General features: G+C 45.1%; 2 protein-coding genes across 3 annotated transcripts; one reads left to right on the top strand and one right to left on the bottom strand.

Annotated features, from left to right (window-relative positions):
* Positions 1–1,454: 1,454 nt before the first annotated feature.
* Syx8 (syntaxin 8) lies at positions 1,455–9,603 on the bottom strand. The gene is made up of 9 exons (XM_077699483.1): positions 9,465–9,603; positions 9,026–9,125; positions 8,554–8,642; positions 8,294–8,404; positions 5,836–5,966; positions 2,989–3,081; positions 2,704–2,805; positions 1,776–1,859; positions 1,455–1,699 (listed from the first exon to the last, which is right to left on the bottom strand). The coding sequence occupies exons 1-8, from the start codon at positions 9,488–9,490 to the stop codon at positions 1,795–1,797; spliced, it is 717 nt and encodes a 238-aa protein (XP_077555609.1). The 5' UTR covers positions 9,491–9,603; the 3' UTR covers positions 1,455–1,699; positions 1,776–1,794.
* Positions 9,604–9,639: 36 nt separating this feature from the next.
* Positions 9,640–20,617, top strand: LOC144169993 (uncharacterized). 2 transcript variants are annotated; one of them, XM_077699481.1, is made up of 4 exons: positions 9,640–9,907; positions 10,633–10,770; positions 16,940–17,036; positions 17,824–20,617. In XM_077699481.1, exons 1-4 carry the CDS (start codon positions 9,803–9,805, stop codon positions 17,859–17,861), a joined length of 378 nt encoding a protein of 125 aa, XP_077555607.1. In that variant the 5' UTR covers positions 9,640–9,802; the 3' UTR covers positions 17,862–20,617. The 2 variants fall into 2 exon arrangements, with proteins under 2 accessions (XP_077555607.1, XP_077555608.1); XM_077699482.1 differs by lacking the exon at positions 16,940–17,036 and having other exon boundaries at positions 17,824–17,904.
* The last annotated feature ends 1,019 nt before the right edge of the window (positions 20,618–21,636 follow it).

Here is a 21,636-nt window from a genome sequence, read left to right as displayed (position 1 = left end):
CAAAAAGCTTCAGTGAAATATTTCCCCAACACAAAAGCATTGTGGGAACCAAAGCAAGGCATGGCCACCGAACTATATCTGCCAAGAGCTTTCCCTCTGGATTTCAAATAGCTACGCATGTGCTCAGGGATCAACTCCAATTCTGCCTCTGCACATTCACCTTGACATTTCTTTCTATTGCATCAGCAGAGCCCATGCGATGAAAATGAAAGCATATGCTTACAATGTAATTTGACTACAAGAATAGAAGATTTTTCAGACTTCCCTGGAGTTTGCAACTTTTAGCATCACAACATTTGCAAAAATTTGAGGAGTGCTATAATAACCAGTTTTTACATTATCCTGAAACTAGTTAAAAGCACATGTTTGAGGTATAACTGCCCTTTTCTTCAATGCAGCACAACTAACAATTTGTGTTTCAAATACAAGAACCACTATTAGTAAGACTAAGCTGGGACATCAACATTAAAGGGACCCTGCAACACTCTTTGAGCAGTGCAAGTAAACCTGCGCGACGTTTAGATTACACTTCCGGGAATACCTGAGCCAAATATTACACGTGCACGTGAAGCGGTGAGCGCGGAAATCGATGTGAAAGACGCGGAAAAACCAACCGCTCTCTCTTCAGTTGTCCTCATTATGCATGGCCTAAGGGACGTCACATAGGCCACGGCTGCCCGATCGGCTGTCACTGGTCAACTTCGCTGCTAGATTCTCCCATTTCCGTCGTCGTCATCGCAGCGTACGAACCTCTTCTATGCCTGAACCTGTAGGCACAGTTTTGCCGTTTCTTTTGTGTTTTGAGTGCGCTCGGAGTTTGAGTGATGAGCTCAATACATCCCTTTCAACGCGACCACTCGACTACAAACGTTTATTGCTTCAAAAACGCCCCACCAGCCCGAGCGCGCACTTGCGAGCAGGCACCCATGCCTGCTTTTTTGTGGCACCAGACCGGAAATAGGCCCCTCCGCGTTGCGGAGAAAAGGAGAAAACTACCCGGCATGTGATATAGCGAAGGCCGCCGAAGAGAACGCCGCGAGCCGCCCCCCTCTCCGGGAGAGAGCGCGCAGCTTTCGCCGCGTTGCCCGCGGTTGAGTTGAGAGGGAACGATTATGCGCGATTTCTCATCGCGCGTAGTTTCGTTAATTGTGAACGGATTTTCATAATTCTTGCGGGAGGAGATTTCTGGGACAATAGACTTTATCCCAAAATACATTACTAGTAGTCGATGGCAAGTGTTGCAGGGTCCCTTTAATGCATGCTGGCCAGTTACACATTCTCACTGATAAGGCAGTTAGAAACGTTGGCTCCACAATGAGATGGAGATTTCCAAAATGAACTACAGCTTAAGCTGGTACACAACAACGAGCTTTTCCTGCACTGATTACAAAGTCTGCTACAAGTAGTGGATGTGCCTGTTATTAGTTCGTTCAACAAGGAACAAGAAGGCTGGCTTTGCGTATGAAAATAATTTATTTTGCAACTGCGTACACTGAAAAGAAGGCACGCTCTTGCCCAAGCACCTAAACGGGCATGGTATGTGCTTCTTGAAAACCTTGGTTACTTTATGTAAAGTGTTAAAAAAAAAAAGCAACATAGTATACACACGCGCATCTTATATACCTATATATACACACACATACTAAGGGCCTTGCAACACTCTTGGGTCACACATGGTCCTCTCCTGAGGGGGGAAACCCTGCAAAGTGTAAAAGGGCGTTGCACCAAGGGCACCGAGGCATAAAATACCAGAGGAACAAGAAGAAGGACCTTACTTGCACCTCAAGGATGGGCCTAGAACTTCACGGCAGCGATCACAATAATGGCAACCATCAGGAGGACGATCACCACCCAGTACCCTGAGGCAATGTCAAGAAGATGTTCAATCAGTCACACTGACACCAAAACCTTCCTGCCGAAGCATGAAACTTGGCGAATGGAGGAAACTGGCTGGCTATGAAGACTGAACTTCCAGCTGGTTTCACATCAAATTTTTCTTCGTTTGTCTAGAGGTTGCATTCCCTTTGTACAAAGCTGTGGCAATGATTGTTCACTGGTGTAAAATAAAAATTCGTGGATGTCACAACTGTCACACTGACAACTGTCACTGCTGTCAGCATGACAGTGACATGCACCACTAATAATAATAATAATGATAAGAATAACAATACAGAAAAATCTGCAGTGAAAGTGTGTTCTGAGAAACAATCACCAACTAAACAGCAATCATTCGCTGGTCTTACATATGCTTAAATACGACCCCATCTGCAGTGATGTATAACAGCAGATTTCATTCTGATATCAACTTTCAAAAGCTTTTGTTAAAAAAAATGGTAGATTTTCAAAACAGAAAGACAAATAAAGTATTAAATAGACTGCCAGGGCAGGTTATATGTTCCTATATTTAAACCCATGCACAGAAAAAAAAAGGACAAAACAAAGAAGGAAACAAGAACAGCACTAAACTCACTAGCTTTTTTTCTTTTTGTAGTTTTTACATGCATTATTGTAAATACGGCAAGATTTAAACTATAAATTGTGGCAAAGGGGTGAAAGCCCAGTTCTTCAAGACGTGTGGCGCCATCGGGCAGCAGCACGTTTGTCACATTACCATACAAAATAACCGCACAAACTCATACTGACATTCAAGCAAAATTTCAAATTCACTCGTTCTAATTATGTCACAAAGACCTAAGCACTTACAACAGGTTCCAGACTTCTTATCGACTATGGCTACGTTTCTCGTTTCCCTTATAAGGCGATCTCTTGTGCGATCGGTGTGGTCGGCGATATCATCAATGATTTCTGGAAAAAAAAAGAAGGAGGAGGAGGAGGGGGAGCCTTTTCAAGAGCCACGACAACCCTGAGAACAGCGAGACTAGCTCGGGAGTCTATGCCTTGGCACTCAACATTTCTGGCTGACACCAAAGCACAACTTTAGTGCTAATACGAAGAACAAGTCTATCTCATTACGATAAATCGGCTTACCATTGTGAAGGTTGAGCTCTTCATTGAAACCAATGGCCATTTCTTTTTGGCGACCCAGAACGTGAGAAAGACCTTCCAGGCCTTTGTCTTGCTCTAGGATTAAAAGAAAACAACACTGAGAATACAGGCTGGAAAGCATACAACGGAAAAAAAAAAAGGAAGAACAATAATGACCCCAACTCAGGTGCCTCCAAACATCGATGGAACAAGTGGATAACCAGCTGCAAAGGTAAGGCAAGGCTTGCTTGTGAGCTCTACACACACACACACACACGCATGTGCACACACAAAAATACTGCGCTGAAGGCCCCATGCTGCGATTAAAGCTTCTTCACTCATTCTATGTATACATGGCAATAGAAAAACCAACCAAAAATAAACGTGAGTGAGGTCCATGCGTAATAGAGCGAGCAGAATGGCAAGAAAGTGATAAGGCATCAGTGCAACCTTGATGTAGGCACTATCACTTTGTCAGCACAGCAGGCTTTTTTTTTTTTAAAATGCGCCACCTCGATTTTTACCAAATAAAAGCTCGATTTTAACTCCGTAAAAATGTGCCCTAGCCTCCCAACTTTTGCTCAAAAACCCCAATCCATCAATAACTGCATTGGAAGAATACTAAGACGAGAGTGAGCTGCAAGGTACAAATACAACAACATAAGAGGTAAGAACAAACTATCCTCACAAACAAGTTTACTCCACTCTTGCTATTTTCTTGGCCAGCGCAGTCAATTTACATTTACGAGTAAGGCAGGCTTATTTGCTGCTCTGCAATGCCTACGAAAACACTACAGCAGGGGTGAGACAGCTGAATCAGATTTGGGAATAGTTCTTGGAGCAGCGAAATCTCAATTTGGGAGCAGAAGAACCTTTATTTGGAGCAGAAGAACGACATTTATGTCACCTTAGGAGCCTAAAAAATCAATTTTTTGGCAACTAGGGGGGGGAGTGCACTTTGTAATCGGTTTTGAACGTCGATAACACTGAAACAGCCTTTCAATAAAGTTTGCCGTGCCACCAGAGTGTCACAAGGTATGACCTTCACTAGCTTTTTACAAACCATTTTTGAATTTGTGGAACTCGACTGCAAATATCGAATTGAAAAACTAAGCCATCGTATGGCATTTTTATTATCATGTGAATGCCGAAATTATCATTGTCGTAATCCGGGACTTGGCTTTACGCATAAGTGTAGAGCCACGGCAAAAGTAGCACTAAGTGAAGTGACAGTAGTCGTACACCACCAGCCCTCCCATTTCAATCCCCAAGGTGCACGCCCACTACGATCGTAATTTTAGTAACGTTGGTATGTTTAGCCACCTCGCTCTTGGCATTCAATTTCACTTCAAATAGATGAACCATTATTACCAGTGTGCAATAACAGCCCGTCCCGCTATCGGTCACTGCTTGAACATTTTGTGGCGGTGTCGATCGTCCCATTCCTGCCGCTCGCAATTAGCTCTTTGTCAAAGGCAGCAATAACTCAGCGTTCTGTAACACCGAAATGAGTCCGGAATTTCACTTCAAGCACGCACCGCGCCTCACGCTCAAGGCCGAAACACGACGAATTCGCGGGCACCACGTTGTTTTTGATGAACTCCCCTCTTTAGAGTCGCGCAACTTCCCACAACAAATCAAGCGAATAAATGTAAACCCAGCCACCCCCATAACCAAAACCACGGTAGAAATCGGCGAAGAGCACTCCGAATGAACTACGAGCAACTGCTTCGTCCGGCGGCCATGTTTTTCAATCTTCACCTTGCGAAGATGGCAGCGTGCAGTAATGTCGTTCCAGAGATATGGTGCTCAGAAAATTCGCACTGTTTCATGTGCTTGCACAAGTAGTTTGTCACCTCAGTACACAAGTATTTTTTCTACAGGTGCAATGGTTTTCGATGGGAAAACTTAAAAAAAAAAGCTCACAGATTATAACATGTGCCACCCGACATTGGACTTTCGAAAAGACTATCTATCTCGGGGACAATTTTAAGCGTGTTTTTTAATTGAATGATCAATAAATTAAACCTTCACAAACAGCATCACCTTGGGGGTGCTGAAAAATGTCGTCAGTAAGCATTTTGACGGGAGCGTTAAAATCCTTGGCTCTCGGACTGTTTTGGAGCAGTTTGGCGCAATTTTTGCAATTTTGAAGCTTTTGGAGCAGCCTGGCTCAGAAAAACAAATTTGTATCAAAACTGCGCAATATGCGCAGCTATCTCACCCCTGCTACAGAAGCAAGAAAAAACAATCCAAGTAATGTTTAGAACAGGGTCTGCTAAAATAATTAACCGAGAACAGGACCTAGGAGCCCTACAAGCAATCTTCTCTGTCACACGCCCTGAAACCTACAACTGCCCTAATCCTGCCTAAAAAAACTCACTGCTTCTCGAACTTGGTTTTGAACCGGCAAGCTGTTAGCAGTGTCGGAAATAATTTACACAGGCACATCCAGAGGACTCCTATATTGAAGGAGGTGCTTCTAATCAGTGGCAAAAACAGGAAAAAATAAAACCTTAAATATTTCTAGCTACAAAAGTTTGCAATTAGCAGCTGGGAGACAGCTTGTATTTAACGCGTTTTGTCTCTAGCCCCTTAAAAGCAATGCAAAGCTGAAGGGAAATGCGATGCCTGCGAAAGCATACTTCATCTCTGACAACAGCAGCAGCAAACAAGACAGCCAATTAGCACAAAGCTACGAAAACAATGTCAACCAAAAGCAATTTCTTTTTCGATGGGAGAACGCCATCAAGGGGAACTGCCACATATTTTAGCCAAGCAGAAAAATCTAACTGCCAGGCACTATTCTCTGTCAGCTTGTTAGAACGAAAACAGAAATGCAGTGCAAACCTCTAAGCACTCTCTGCTGCTGTTCTCTGATTTCGCCCGCACTAAGATTCTGTGTAGCTTCCGTTTCCTCTGCATTCCAACCACCTTCACTCACAGCCATGTCAGCAAGTTCACCTCCAAGGAGCTCTTTTCTGAAAGCGAAAAAATCTCACTATAGCCGTTTACACCTTCAAAAAACACCAGAGGGCAGTTCGTTAAATGCTTGCTCCAACAAAAAAGGGTGACTTGTTAATGATACATTATAGAGCACTGCACGGGCCTGATTTTAAGGCCCGAGCTTGGCCCGAGCCCGCTTTGTGAAGCCCGAGCTCGACCCGGGCCCGGGAATTCATAAGTGAGCCTAGCCCGGGCCCGGCCCGGACCCGTCGTCTCAAGCCCAGGCCCGGCCCGGGCCCGTAGTCTCAATCCCAGGCCCGGTCCAGGCCCGTCGTATCAAGCCCACGCCCAGCGCGGGCACGGTCTTTTTTTTTTTGAGCCTAGGGAGGGCCCGCATGTGTGTGACCAGGCCTGGTCTTAGACGAGGAAAATTTGTTTATTATATTTGGTCGAGTGTCTTCGTAGCGGGAAATCAGACGGAGCATGTAGTCTGTACAAGCGCGCCCTGAATTGTAACGCAAGAAATAAGGGTTTAAAAGAACACGTAGTTTAGCTCACACCGTCTGCAGTTCATGCCACATGGGCGTAATAATAGCTCGTATTCTTACACGAGAGACACCATCACCTTTGATGACCAGACTCGTGGTTGTTTCGGTAACAAGTTGGTATTAATGAAATTTCTTGCTCTCCATTTGAATCCACGACGATGTGCGTGCGTTCAAATATTTTCCCTGGAGTGGTTGTTAAGGGGAGGCGCTTCTCTAGCACGCGAGTTTGATTTCCAGCCACGGCAGCCGCATTTAGATTGGTTCGACATCTAAAACACACGTACATAGACATAGGTGCACAGCTCCAGGGTGGCTTAATTAATTCCTTCACCGCTAGGGCATTCCTTGTAACCGTATCTTTGATATGTTATACACCAAAATATAAAATCTTGATGCAGTACATGAAATGTCAATAAAGTTACAGTATAGTGAGTATCAGCCCTAGCAAAACACGTTTTTAAAACAATGTGTACAACATTAAGAAGCGCGTAAAAGTATACTCAGAATATTCAATTTTATGCTCTTTTCTACACTTCACGTCGGAACAATTAACAGCCGGGCCTACGAATTCAAGCCCGAGCCCGCCCCAGGCAAGTGGCGTCGAGCCCGAGCCCTGGCCCGGGCCCGCAGCACTGAGCCCGGGCCCGGCCCGGGCCCTCCAATAATCGACTTCGGGCGGCCCGGCCCGGCCCGCGGGCCGGGTCGGGCCCAGTCTTTCGGGCTGGCACGGGCCCATGCAGTGCTCTAATACATTACACAAACCTGGGCCACTGACAGCTCTTGAAATGGTAGCGAAATACATGCTGTTTCTTCTGAAAAGATTTACATATCTTGGGCAAGTTGAAAGGCATCCTGAATTCGCTATAACTGCAGGAAACCATAACTCACTTGAGGACTCAAAGGAGTACCTCACCAGAAATCAGTGAACCACAGTTTGCTTGGGTAATGACTTGTTTATGCTTTGAGAATGATAGCTTTCTTTCCAATCACACTGTACTTTGAATACATGACCCTATAATGATGAACCACTATTCTAAAAAAAGTGGTGCGGGGGGAGGGGGGTAATTCAGGTTTTTAGAATCTAAGCACCTTCTCACTTCGGGCATCGCAATCGTGGAAAACAGGGAGCACTTAGAATCGAGTAAATATGGTAGTTTCAAAATCTGTCTAGCAGCTGCAAAAAGTATGCAAGATGTGGTGGGTTAACTGGACTGAAGGGATCTGTTTGAGGACACCTACTGTTCGGGATTTCCCAGCACTACATTTAAAGCCAAAATATGAAGTATGTAAGTACAACACATATGTACAAGGCCTTTGCAAGTACCTGTGCGTATTAACTGTGGGCTAATGCTGCAATTTCAGAAAGTAAAAGGACAGCATTTAATAGCCTTCACTTCAAGCCTCAACCAGACTAGACCTGAAACACGACGTACACGATGTAGGCTGTGTCTTAGTTATTCAATTATTCAACAAAAGACAGAAATAAAGGCAATACCTGTTAGACAGGTTCCAATTTAAATACGGGCTTAATGCTGTGGATTAACTGGGACCTTTTGAGGCTCTTGATCTGCACTGAAACACCCTAAACATCTTGCACTTATCACAAATACAGCCATCAGGCCCGGGAATGGAACATTACCTGCGACAAAACTTGCAATTGGCAAGGTTGCCGATACATGCAGCAATAAAACATGACCACTGGAACAGTTGTGTTAGTACTGACACAAATTTGAATGCTCATACGGAAAAAAAAATGGGGCGACATGACATGTCACTTTGCTATAAATTGAACGCTGTCAGTGTGAGCATACTACCTTCCAGCTTGTCCAGGGGGTGCCTTGTTGGTAAGTAATGTCTCCAGTTCTCGTCCTTTGTTCAGTAGGGTGTTAACCATGTACTGACGTCGGTCTACTTCCCCTGTAGTGCTGACGAATCACGTCAAGGTAACAGCGCCACAGAATACTGCACAGGTAAAAAAAAAACTTTCTCTTTGGGTGGGGGGCTGGGGGGCAAGGTTGACCCAGAAGCAAGAAAAACAGAAAAACTTCCTTGTTAGGGCGAATTGAAAGGATACATCAGTAGTGAACTGTTGGTCAGCTCGTCTTGAAGCCTCGTTGCATCCGTCATATATTGCCGGATCATTTGACGTATCTTTCCAGTGTTCTAAAATGAAATGCGTTGAAGGCAAGTCAAGTAAAAAGGGCATGCCAAAGAATGTATTTGCACAAGCATGAAGCTGACGGTGCGGAGCCTACATTCAGAGAGGTGCGTTTGTGGTTTTTACAGGTGTACCACCGCCTGAATTCTTGTGAAAAAACTACCTCTAGTAACTTCTCCTTAAAATAAGCAAAAAATTCAAAATCGCGAAAAGCACACAGCAACTTAACGAATTTACACTTGTAGACATTTGATAAAAGTACGCCAAACATTTTTGCCACTACACTAGGTCATGGTTAAAATTCCCATACTCTGGCGCACTAGCCATGGTTGATATGAGGTACCATGTACGCATTACAACGCTAGGCTCTTTTTAGAATAGTCCATACCTGGACGTAGGCTGCCGTTTGCCTGCCGTACTGGTTGCGTTGCATGAGGAGGCCCATGATTTCTCGTCTTTTGGTTTCGCAAGCATCGTGGGCTGTTAGCCTAGGAAAGATCGGATGTTTCTAATAAATGCTAGCAGTATCTAATAGTGCTATTATGTGAATTGTTTAGAGCAAACAGCAAATAATTTAGAGCAACAGCAAATAATGAGGGCTGGACATTTGGAAGTGCCGTCAGACGCATGTGACGTCTTTCGGTTGACAAGATAATCAAGACGTGAAAGATCAGCGCAGCTCACGCCAGTGCGCCGCACTACTAGTGACAACAAGACACACTTGTACGAAAGGAAACATATAATATACACAAGAGTCCAGAATTTATCATTTTTAACGTAAAGCGCACGGAACATAGAGAAGTTTGAGGATAGAGGTAGACACCCACCAGCGATCGGCCCCGCTGAGCGCCATTTTGAGTAAACGATGTCTGAAGTACAGACAAATGAAATGAATCAGCTGACGCTCGGTGAATGTTAGCTAGCGCCTCCATCGTCAGTTTCAGATTTCTAGGTGTAAATGGTGTCTTTGTTTGACCTGCCCTTCAGGAGCCTTTTGGGCGGGTGAGGAGCATCGCTAGGCGGATGTGACGTCACGTTTGCTCGCAGCGTTCCCGCGCGGTATGTTTACATTTTTCCGAGTGCTGCCTACACGGCGTACGTGCCGTAGCGATTCAAGTAGTCGCGTTCGACTTATGCGGTCGACGCAAGAATTCATAAACTGGCGATGGTTGTCGCCCTGTCAGTCGTCGTTCAACAGCTCCAGCGTCTTCTGGCACTACAGCTTTGCAGTTATCTGTGGGCGTTCAACTGTCCACCATCGGCCGACCAGGTGAGTGTTTTTTGGCGGGTTTGCAATCAGTTCGCATATCTCCTACTGCAAAGCTTGCTTTCTGCTCGCGGCCGTTATATTAGCGACGTTTACGAAATTCTTGACGGCGCGTTCTCCCCGTCTTGCATTATTGTCGCTGTTTATGCTGCTCGTTCGCGTCTGTCGGCGATCGCGAGCTGTTGACGGTTTGTTGCACGGCGCGGAAACTCGCTCGCATTGCAAACCCGTCTCGCCCATGACGTTTCCTTGTCTCTTTAATGTGGCGTCATTAACATCACTTGTTTTCCTCAACGCTTTTTCTAGACAACGTGCCTTGTGCTAACCGATCTTAATATTGTAACGAAAATGAACTTGCAGTACGATCTGTTGGTGAAGTTAGGAGCGTGACAGGTCCCTGTTGGCAAGGTTTTCGTGTGTGCGTGTGGTTCGTGAGGGCGTTGTAACACGCTACTTTAGCCTGTTGCGCTCGTTGCTGCATCCAGCACTTTTGCTGCCAGGAGTGCCTGCCAAGGAATGCTTACGTCGGTATGTGTTTTCATCTCATCAATCGGCGTTCAATAACCGATGGAAATTCAGCGGGAACGACCCGGATAACGCAGGGCGGGCAAGAGCACTGCTTGTGTGGTCTTCGCTTTCGTTTGCCATTTTTTTAGTCATCCTAGATTGTTTATTTACTGCTGCCTCACGGTGCTTCATTCCTCATGTTCCATTTATTTCTCTTGCAGCATCTCCTGACTGCAGTCACGGTGCCTCTACCCTGCCTGCAGCACTCATCCTGCCATTCTAGTGGGAACTGCCATTCTAGTGCAGGCCACTTGTCACAACCAAACGGGTTCCCGACTTTTCCTGGCTTCTATTTGATGGTATACTTTAGATCCACCAGTGCGTTCTCACTCCGTGTACATTTCAAGCGAGGGTTTACAGTAACACGGTAGTTGATAGCCTTGAAGACAGCAGCGTGTGTACTAAAAATCAAGTTTAGTTATTTATGCCGATGTCAAAAAACCAACCTGGTCTATGCATCCATTCCAGCCTGAAATTTTCAAATACAAGTCTTTCAGTAGCTAGTGAAACAATGAAGAGGTAGGGATAGCTCATGCACTGCTTAATTACTACCTTCATTTTTTTACTGTTGAAAATTTATGGATGATGCTATATGCACCACCTAGTGAAGTCCCACCAGAAATTGTTATATGCACTACCGATATAGCACAATCTATGAGGTGGGCTGGCGTGACCTTCGTGCAAACAGCACTGTACGTGGTTTCCGTCACGACAAAGTTTGCACTGTAGTCTTGGGCATGTAATGGGTTATGGCTGACCGCAGGGCCGCTTACAGTGCTTTCCAGCTTCCAGTGGAGGCAGGAACATAAATTACGTCGTCAGCCAGGGCACAGTACATGGTGGTAGTCAACATCATAGATATACCGTGCCTCGGATGGCCGCGTCATATATATATATATATATTTAAATTTTACTTTTGAGTTTTGTGTAAGCAAGGATGTATCTAGTGCCCCTATGCTGTCTATCCTTGGTTTTTGTAAACACTAAGTAATATCGCACGGTAGCTTTATTCATAGTAATGAGATTTCTCAGGTGCCAGATTGCTCAGATCTCACATGGTTTCCTATGGCTGCAGGGATGTACAATGTCTTGGGTTCGATTCTTGGCTGCCGGGGCTGCATTGAATTTATAAAGCCAAAAAAAATAACCTTCTGTACACAATGTCTTGGTTTACGCTAAAGATCCTTGAGTGAGAGGTCTACCACACTGCCCTGTGCCTCATAGTGCGAAGTGACCTCAATTTACTCGATTATGATGCAATTACTTAATGCCTTCTCATGTAAACTCTTGAGTGCAAACGGGAGAAGATGCACCTACCTCGCCTTGAGCTGTTAGACTAAGTTGCCTTTTTCGCACGACATCTAAGCTGTGTGAGAAAGCCATACAGGGCTAAGAATGTTGTAAGAAATGCCTCTTACGTGAGGCAGCTCATACATAATGTTTAAAAAAAGCGTGTCACATTATTTTGCCGTAAGCTCTTTAAACGTTTTACACCCCTCCTACCGCCCTGCTTTTATTGTTAATAAAGGCACTTTGCATATGTAGACACAGGAAAATGAAGCAGAAAGACAAAGATATTTTTTTCAGCTGCACAGTGTCGCAGGCTATGCACCTGACGCAATGCTGCTTGTTCATCACGGTTTGCACTGTGCTTTGAAACAGTTTGTTACTAAGGTCTAAAGATTCACTTGGCTATTTCATGTCAGGAATGATACAAAGGGATCATCTGTGGAAGCAATGCCCATCTTATTCTTGTCCTTTTGTAATTTATGAGAGCTGCTGCAGCCAAGCATTCTATGGTATATTTATGAACTAGAAAATACATGGAAAAGGCAGTCTCTAAGCTGGAGGGAAACTATTGAGTAGCATATGCATTTAGTTTAAATAGTGGCGTGTTGCCCAACTGCTGGGCAACCGCATTAAGTTTATGCCGTGCTTGTGATTTGCTCAAGTATGTGAACTAGTCTTAGGCATTTACGTGTTGATAAAAGAATTCCGTGCTATCTTCATTCATTCACTGCAACTCGTTTGTGCTCATGGGGAGCATTCGGAATATGACCCTTAGCATGATAAAAATCAGAATACGCTTTACTCAGTTGGACTCAAGATATACCTGATCAGGACACGTCTACTCCTGAATGCTTAGATACCTGATCACATAAAAATTGGCCAACTTAACAAGCTGCAGGAAAAGAAGCAGCCCCATTCCTTCACCATAAAATAAAAAGAAGACAAGAAGAAACTATTTTACATTTGCAAAAGGTCCAGGCGAGGCTGTTGTTTCTTACGCTTTCAAGAATACATTAATACTGTTGTTGTTTTACAATATAAAGTGAATTTTCCTTACACTACTTCCTCGACTTCAGTTGTTTTCCTTTCTGGGTGACCTATGAGACCAAAGGTGCAATGTAATTAACAGTATGGTCATGTTGGTTGTAAACATGATAGAAAAGGAGCACAAAAATATGCATGGCAAAACTCAGGACTTTTGTTGTGTTGTTTTTCATTTATAGTTAATTTTGTTTTGTCCTATGGCACAATGCAATTCTCGAAACCAGCTTTCCTCAGAAACCTATTGAGCACAATTTTTCATACTAGGCAACATTACATGCAATGGCTGCACAACACTTTCTGCCTGAATATAAATGTGGCTAAAAAATGTCTTAGTTATTTTGAAGCAGGCAGTTTTCATTGCCAGTCAGACAAAATGGGGCCAGATGCCATCTGTGCAAAACCGCATGTGACCGCACCATGGGAGGAGGAGGACAAACATTTTATTGAGCCTTTAAAGGCCCCTTAGGGGACGTGGTGACCGGCGTACCGGTGTCCGCAGCAGCCCTCGCCGTGACCACCCGCTGGGTAGACAGGTCGGACCTGCCCAGTGCCTCAGCCCAGTGCCCACCGTCTGCTAAGAGAGGATAGGGGTTGTGGGGACAGTTCCAAAGAAGATGGTCCAGTGTTTCCACTGCTCCACAGGCCGTGCAGTTGGTGGAGGGGTAGACGGAAGGATAAATACGGTGCAGGTGGTAGCTACATGGGAGGGTATGGGTTTGCACCAGTCGCCATAGCCGTTCTTCCCTGTTGGATAAATTTGGGTGTGCGGGGGGGAGCTGGCGGCGTGAGAGGCGGTAATGTGCCGTAATGTCTTGGAAGGTCAAGAGACTGTCCCAAGCTGATAGGGCTCCGTAAAAGGGTTCGAGGCTAGGGCCTGCTTGGACGGTGAGCTCTCGAGCGGCCCTATGTGCTGCCTCGTTTCCCCCCACGCCCATGTGGGCCGGAGTCCAGATCAGCTTTATTTGTATGGTAGGAGGATTTTTGAGGAGAATTTTGAGCACCAGGGGCGAGATCATGCCTCTGGCGTAATTTCGAATGGCCGTTTTCGAATCCGAGATGATAGTGATAGGGGGCGGCCTATGTGTAAGGGCTAGCGCGATAGGTGACCGGTAAAAGGTGCAAAGGCTCATGGGTACGTTGTCTGCTCCAGCCACTTCCGGTTCGAGATCTCGCCTGGCCTCCCGTACGCCGGCGGCTTTCACGCGCGTGTGTGCGTGTTGTTTATTTGTCACAGAGTGCTAACCTTTCAGAGAAGCCCCTAGTAGAATTCATTGTTGTTACACATTGAATGTGCGATGCATGAGCGGTTTTTTTTTTTTCAGTGGAAACAGATAAACAACAAGCACAAGCGCACGTGAAAGCCGTCGGCATATGGGAGGCCAGGAGAGCTCTCGAACCGGAAGTAACAGAACTCCGCGGGAGCAGACAATGCACCCATGAGCATTTGCGCTTTTTACCGGTCACTTATTGCCGCCTCTTCCGCCTCAGCGGGTCAGTTGGTGCGGTCTGTTAGGGATTTAAGAGGAGGAGTGTTGGGATGGTTGATTACTACTGCGACAGCGTATGCATCCTGCCATCGATAGCAAGCTGCGTCCACATAAACCGTAGTGGGGTGGACGGGGTATTTCTCTGTAAGTGCTTGTGCTCGTAGTTCCCTACGCTGCTTGTTGAAAACAGGGTGATATTGCGCGGTAAAGGGTGGATAGTGAGGGAGCCATGAATGTCGGCTGGTACCGGGAGCCTGTCATCACAGAGGATAGGGGCTTTAAGGTTAAGAGTAACAAGGAGAGTGTGACCGGTGGGGGTGGATGAGAGCCTATTTAGCTGACCGATAAGGTGGGCTTCAATGAGTTCCTCCGCAGTATTGTAAATGCCGAGTTTCTCGAGTCTGGCAGTGGTAGTGCTCTGAGGGATTTGTAGCGCCGTTTTTTAGGTCTTTCGAATGAGGCAGTTGACTTTAGGGAGTTCGGTACGCGAGGGCAAGAGATACGGGAGGGAGTAAGTGAGAAGGCTGAGCCCAAATGCCTGTATCAGCCGGATACGCTCCGTTTCTTTGAGCCCCTTGTTGCGGGCAGCAATCCTGCGGATGAGGGCGATCGTCTGATTCACCTGAGAATTCAGCTGTGCTAGGTACTTAATGTTTGCGAAATTGCGCTGTATGCAGAGCCCAAGTATTTTCAGGACTTCCACTTGGCGAACATCCCTACCATCAATGCGGACCATAATGGTGGGTGTCTGGGCTGGGTTGCCGGTTGATTTGGCGGGGAGGATTAAAAGCTCAGATTTTTCAGGTGAGCATCCAAGCCCAACTTGCGCGGCGGCGGTAACTAAGTCAGCTCCCTGTTAGAGAACCTCCTCGATTTGAAAGTGGCTGCCTCTGGTGGTCCACAGCGTAATATTATCGGCGTATATGCTGTGGAGTAAGCGAGGGATCGCGGCGAGCTTACTGGGAAGGTGGATTAGGGCAATGTTAAATAGGAGTGGGGATAATACTGCACCTTGAGGCGTGCCAATGGTTGGGAAATGGATAGTGTCGGATTGTAGGTCACCGAGCTGAATAACAGCCGTGCGGTTCGAAAGGAAGTTACGGATATAGTTGTATGTGCGGCGACCCGGAGTGAAAGTGGCAACGTTACACAAAATAGCCTGGTGTGATACGCGATCAAAGCTTTCTAAAGATCAAGTGCCAAAATGGCTCAATTATCTACCTTTGAAGGGGCAGCGATAATTCCGTGTTTTAATTGCAGGAGTACATCTTCGGTTTCCGCACCATGGGAAGTGTTGTCCAGTTTTTTGCAAATCGCTTGTTAGCCCTACGGGAACCGCAGCACGTGTAGTGACTGCCATAATCTTTGTCTCAGCCCTATAAATTGACGTGAACCTTTTTCCTCCTTACTTAAAACAGATTTCCTTTTTTGTTGTTTGATCCTGTTTACAGCAAGCCCTTTTTTGTAGAGAAAAGGAACTGCCACCTGAAGAAAACCACCTCTGCTTCAAAAATGCACTGATCAAGATTAGTATCATACTACAATGAGAACATATAAATGTTAAAATGTAAAAAATTAGCCATATACACAAATAACTAATGAAGTGTGCCACTGCACAAATTGGTTTTCAATACATAAACAAAGGAGTGCTTCAAAGAGAAAGGTCAAGAAAAAGGGCAGGGGTGTTTTCTGGTCTGTTTCACTACAACCTAAAATGATGCTTTGGCTCTCGGTAAGATTAAGTACACTATTTATATGGTACTAGGAAGTGTCCAAGCAGCATTTCTGACTCGCCCCGTCTTTCTACGAGCATTACTGACAGTTTCTCTCTTGTTGATCGAAGAAAGGAGTGAAATGCGCTGAAAGCATCAAATCTGCATTCGCACCGTTCAGTTGCATGGTCTGGCTCATTAACAAGGAACCACACGACAAACAGACGTGCTCACACGTCAGCTCAGAGTTGCGTATCGAGAAATTCTGGGCGAGCTAGAGAAGCTTGCCAGGTCTTGCACTTAAACATCAGTAAAGCATGCATTATGCGACAAACCAACGACGACAGAAATAGCTACCTTCATACTGGGCAAGTGTTCGAACCACTGTGGCGTGTTAACGCCGCGATCAGAAAGTTGCCACGCCAGTTTGACAGCCCTGGCGCGAATCGTGTGTGTCAGTGCGGCCCACAATTGAAGACTTCCGCGTTATTACTGTGATTTGTGGCAGCCAGATTGGTGGGATCGACCCATGGATGATCGGTCAGAAGCAGTGACAAGCAGCCATTTTGACCCTCCGAACGCTTGAAAGTACGTGTAAACATATAAAAAAGTGTTTCTGACTGCAGCTAGATAATGCTATATCGGTGGTGGGTATAGCACTTCATAGGTTGTATTCACTGGTGTGGCCCACAAGTGGGCGACCCTGTGTGTGCGCCGCCATGTATGTGCCGCAGCGTCTGTGATACGTCGGACTCCATGAGATTGCGGTAATGGACCTTTTTCTATTAGCAATCTGCACATGCGCGGGCTGGTAATCCGCCATTCTGGACAGTCGTCTCGGGCAAAACAAACAAAAGGGTGCCCCCTCCACTTGTTGCTGGGGTAGCAGCTATGCTTTCTAGTGATGCACGTTTTTATTTCTTCTTTTTCGACAGCATGTGGTGAGCTGTGCGTGCACACAAAGGATTTCAAAGGAAAGGGGTGAAGACTTGAGGTTGACCACGGTACGAGCACATGGCTACCAGCAAGGGGGTGAGCGGTGCAAGCATGGCACAACTCGGGAAATGGCATCACGTGCACTGGCTTCATTTAATATAAATATAGAATATAACTATAAATTGGCGTGTGCATAAAGCATTTCTTCGAAGGCAATATTTGGTTTTGGTTTTCAACTGTGCATTAAACGACACTTGTGTCAACATCGGTAGTCGCAGGCGACTGCAGCGTTGCCTCTGGCATGCCGTGTCACTTTCGTTCATAGCCGCAGTTTCATTCTACAGTGATGCAAAGTTCTTGAGGGCAAGGAGAGCACCACCACGTAATTTGAGTGCAATTAATAGGTCTTCTCTTAATACTGAGGCCAACAATCAGGCTGAAGTGGTGCAGACGATATGCACCGAGGTTTTCTTTTTTTCTGCGAGGTGTGGGCACAATGCGCAGGCACAGACGTGGTGGTTTCCAGTGTTGTCGGGTGAAGAAATCTCCCTCTGAAATTTTCAGTGAATACCATCTATTGGGTTGCAGTCCAGTATTTCTGAAAGGTTCACTGCTATTGTGACAAATTTTTTAGAGCAGTCATGGTCGCTAAGATGGTAGTCATGAGAAGCTGAATCACTGTTCCAGAGGAGGCTGGAACAACCGCGCTATTGCTCCGCTTGTTCCCAGGCTTGGGTTGCGACATCAGTGTCCTGACAGCACCACACCTAGCTTGCTCATCCCAGAGCTTGCAGTCTCCTCCTGATGCATTTTTCTTGCTCTTTGCTCCGCCTCCTTTCCATCTTGAGGTTCGTGCTTAAATACTCTCATCATGTCTTTGCAGCACCTGCTGACTGGGCTCTAGCCTGTGCCTGCTGGTGAAGAGAAGTTTGCTGTGAGACGAGGGTCTTGACGAGCACGTAACGTCTTGACGAGCACGTAACGTCTTGACGAGCACGTAACTCCTGTTGTTAAAGTGAAGCTTTCAGGGCCTCACTGATTGCATTCAATGTGGCTACATAATGCACTGCAGGAAAGCTAACTTTACACAGTGAGTTTCACAAAGCGATGAGGATGATAAGCGAAAGCACATGCACCTCAAGAAAAAACGCTTTCCATGGTCATAATGGAACCAGTGTCCCTTGCATTATGAAACCATTGTCTGTCAGACTGCGCCCTTCTGATACGGTCGAAGCAGTTTAGATTTTGGACTTTGACTCAAGTCGCAAGAGAGAGAGTGAGAATAAACTTTAATTAAATGCGCAAAATGCTTCAGAGAGGTGTCCTCATTCCAGGATGCCTTGAGCTCAAGCCGCGTTGACAGTCCTTTTGATCAGGCACAGCTGACCTTCGAGGCTGGAGCTGGCCAGAAAGCCAGAACTGTGCACAAATCAAGGACTGACTGCCATAAGACTAACATTATCATTATATATGGTCTGTAGCAGAAGTTACAGCCATGTGAAGTTTGGGCCTAGAAAATGGGAACCAGGAAAACTGGTGGTGCCGTCCAGGCCCAAACTTCAAACAGCTGTCACTTCTGCTACAGACCATATATAATGATAATGTTAGTCTTATGGCAGTCAGTCCTTGATTTGTGCACAGTTCACCGGTACCTTGTTCAGCTGCGCCCCTCCAGCAGTTTTTTTATAAAGGCTGTCAAAAAATCAAACATAAAAGCCAAATAAAGTTGAATGTAGTTGTTTTACACAGAAACAAACTTCATATCTACAATTTCAATGAAAAACCACATGCATCACCCAATTTTTATCGTCCTAACTGTAAAAACCATGTTTTTTTTGTTTAAGGGTGCCCACTTAGAAAAAAAGAATTTGAGTTTTTTGGTAGACAGCCCGGTAAAAGACCTCCCAAAAGCAAAGATTGTGGTGTGTTTCCACCATACTACTCTAGGGTGCTGGTGGCAACTGCCCTGGATGAACTGCTTTTAAACTTTATTTCAGGAAATGAGTGAAGATCAATCCCCTTTTACGGTGGGGTGCTACATGAATGGTTCATTTTTAGCCACTAGATTCAAATGTCATGTCTTCATCCTCTCTCTAAGGGGTTTTGGCACTTCCCCTTAAGGGTGATTGACCTTGACTTGTGACAGCCACGCAGCACTTTTTTCATTTGTAACATCATGGCAATTCGCAGTCCCACTTCCAGTTTGTTTCCTCCTACTGTGTACTGTGGAGTACAGGCTACTGGGTGGTAGTAGTGTCGCCAGCAAGCAGTCCTCTAGCTCCCACGTTGCTGTTCATCTATACCATCCAGCCACATGCCTGGTTGATAAGAAAGTACAGTGGCTACTAAGACTCCCAACCCTTAATTTTGTCCATTTGCCGTATTCTTCGTCTCTGTTCAGCTGCGTGGGAAGGTTCAGCCGCAGCTGCTGTGCTCTTCTATTGCTCAGTCTCCTATCCAGAGAGTTCCTCTCCACAGTTATGTGCAAATCTGTGGTTGTCACTTTCATCATTGCTCTCTGTTACTTGTTCTGTCATGTGTTCATTAGTTGCTGTAATTGCAAGGAAAAAAAACGTGCACGCTTTTGTCTTACGGCAATAATGGCTTTTTTTTTTAACGTTTATTAAAATGTAAAAAAAACACCCGGGGGCCTCTTGCTAGTGCATCAGGCCCCCTTAGAAGTAGCGATTAGTTAAAGTTCACGACGGGTATGGGTGGGAAATAGCAAGGGAAAAATAGTGGGTCGGTATATGAAATGCAGGAGTGTGTCCCACACTGCCTCCGCTAAATTAGGTGGGTAGGAGGGACGCAAGAGATCATTTAAGGAATTTGGTTGCAAGTTAGTGGGAAGGGTGTCTAGGAGAAATTGTCTTTCAGTTTAACTCAGTTTTCTCACGAGGGATTCCTTGCTTGATTGTCATCTGAGCTTGGACGTTGCCTGTTTGAGCTATCACTTACTTGCATGCTGTTTGGACTTTTGATCGCAGTGGCTTTGAAACTTCGCCACTTGATTTTGCTCGACGAAAGCTTCGCGTTCAAACTGTCGTCGTCATTAGAATGTGAGGTGCACCATTTTTGTCTAATTTTGCATCTCGATGCACCGCTATCCAGATTCAAACTACTTCGACCATGTTGCAATGGTGTCACGGAATAGATGTTGGTTTCACACCGCGAGGGTCCTGATTTGTTTCTGACTGCAGGAAGCGTTTTTTTTTCTGCACTTCTTTACCCACGATCATTATCATTGTCAGAGAAAGTTGGCTTTTCTGCAATGCCTTTTTGGCATGGCATATTCCACTGGTGAGACATAGAAAGTTTTGCTTTAAAATCAGGGTCTTCAAGCACTTTTGGTCCAGTGAGTAGCAATGTGCACGTATTTGTAACCATACAATACTGAGTTAGCACCCTTCGATCCTTCCTGTCTTGTGCCAGCAGTCTCGTCATCCAACACATGAAAGTGCCCTCGACTTTTGCCCGCACTTTTCACTTATGCCTGACCCAATAACTTTTGTTGATTTCCAGTGTTGCGCATGTCACATTTTCATTCAGGGTCACCTTGGGGCAGATAAGCGCCTGCTTGTATTTTTATCAAGTGGTTTTAGCCATGGAGCATGCTTCGCACTCTTGTGTGAGCAGCATTATGGTGCCTTGTTGCTTGTCCAGCAAGTGATGTGATGCCATGTCAATAAACATTCTTCAGTATTTGTGATGACTTTGGTGTTTTCTTGGCTTCACTTTCTAATAGTGAGAGTTGCTATCCATCAAGAAGCATACACTTACAAATGCTAGGTATTCTTATTTTTTTCTTAGGAAGACATTTACAAAGTTTCGTTGGCAACACAGCATAACATCAAAACAAATAAAACCAACTAAAATGGCAAATGTGGCATATTTTTAAAATTAATAAACTGTGGAAAAACAACACAGCACGAGAGAGAGAGCACGAAAAGTGACAGCACTGCGTGTTTGTACCATTCTGTTGTTTTCGTGCTAAATATTTTCAAATAAATAAATATGCAAGGAATGCAGTTGAAGTAGGGTAACTTTTTATTTGAGCTTGTCTCTTGGACATACAAGTACATTTCTTGAATCGATTGCTGGATGCAATTTTCGATATTAGGCAAGCACTAGATTCTCGAATGGACACAACAGACGTTTGTTCAATTCTTATTTGCAATTGCATTGTGCAGTTTAACCCGTACAAAACATTTCGCCAAAGTCCAAAGCATTGGTTAAGGTAGAACCAAAAAAATGCCTGTGTGCCAAGATTTCGAAGCATGTCAAAGATTTATAGGTGGCCTGACTTAACCTATAGCCCTACACTGCAATTACCCTTCATAGCTGGCCCAAGTTATGCTGAGCTTTTCCTCGTGAAACCTAAAAAGTTGAATTTTGATGTTTACAGCTACGCTGTGCAATGTATAAGCCTAGCATAATTTACTCTTCAGTATTTTTACTCTATCCAGGTTTTATGTTTATTACACCACAATAAAAGTTTGCAGCCAGTGTTGAATTGACGAGCGTCAACCAATTCAGGTTGAAAGCACAAAATGCTCTAACAGAAATCGCAGTCTTCACATGTGATCAAATACGTAGTTCTTTAACACTAAACAAGGCTACTGCAGAATGCTAGGAGCGTAAAATATACTCGATGAGGTGCAGTTGGCCAGTGTGTAATTTAAGCAGCATTTTTTTA

The sequence above is a fragment of the Haemaphysalis longicornis genome, unplaced genomic scaffold (assembly GCF_048455015.1).
Source record: "Haemaphysalis longicornis isolate Haplotype H1 unplaced genomic scaffold, Haemaphysalis longicornis Haplotype H1 scaffold_2, whole genome shotgun sequence".
NCBI lineage: Eukaryota > Metazoa > Arthropoda > Arachnida > Ixodida > Ixodidae > Haemaphysalis > Haemaphysalis longicornis.
This window is presented reverse-complemented; position numbering and strand designations above follow the sequence as displayed.

Excerpts from the sequence above, each read along its gene's own strand:
- Syx8 (XM_077699483.1), bottom strand. The coding sequence starts at position 9,490 with ATGGCGCTCAGCGGGGCCGATCGCTG. Across the intron at positions 8,643-9,025 it reads AAACGGCAGCCTACGTCCAG|AACACTGGAAAGATACGTCA; the intron begins GTATGGACTATT and ends ATTTCATTTTAG. Across the intron at positions 3,082-5,835 it reads GCAGCAGAGAGTGCTTAGAG|AGCAAGACAAAGGCCTGGAA; the intron begins GTTTGCACTGCA and ends TTTTAATCCTAG.
- LOC144169993 (XM_077699481.1), top strand. The coding sequence starts at position 9,803 with ATGGTTGTCGCCCTGTCAGTCGTCGTTCAACAGCTCCAGCGTCTTCTG. Across the intron at positions 10,771-16,939 it reads TTCCTGGCTTCTATTTGATG|CATGTGGTGAGCTGTGCGTG; the intron begins GTATACTTTAGA and ends CTTTTTCGACAG. Across the intron at positions 17,037-17,823 it reads ACATGGCTACCAGCAAGGGG|CACCTGCTGACTGGGCTCTA; the intron begins GTGAGCGGTGCA and ends ATGTCTTTGCAG.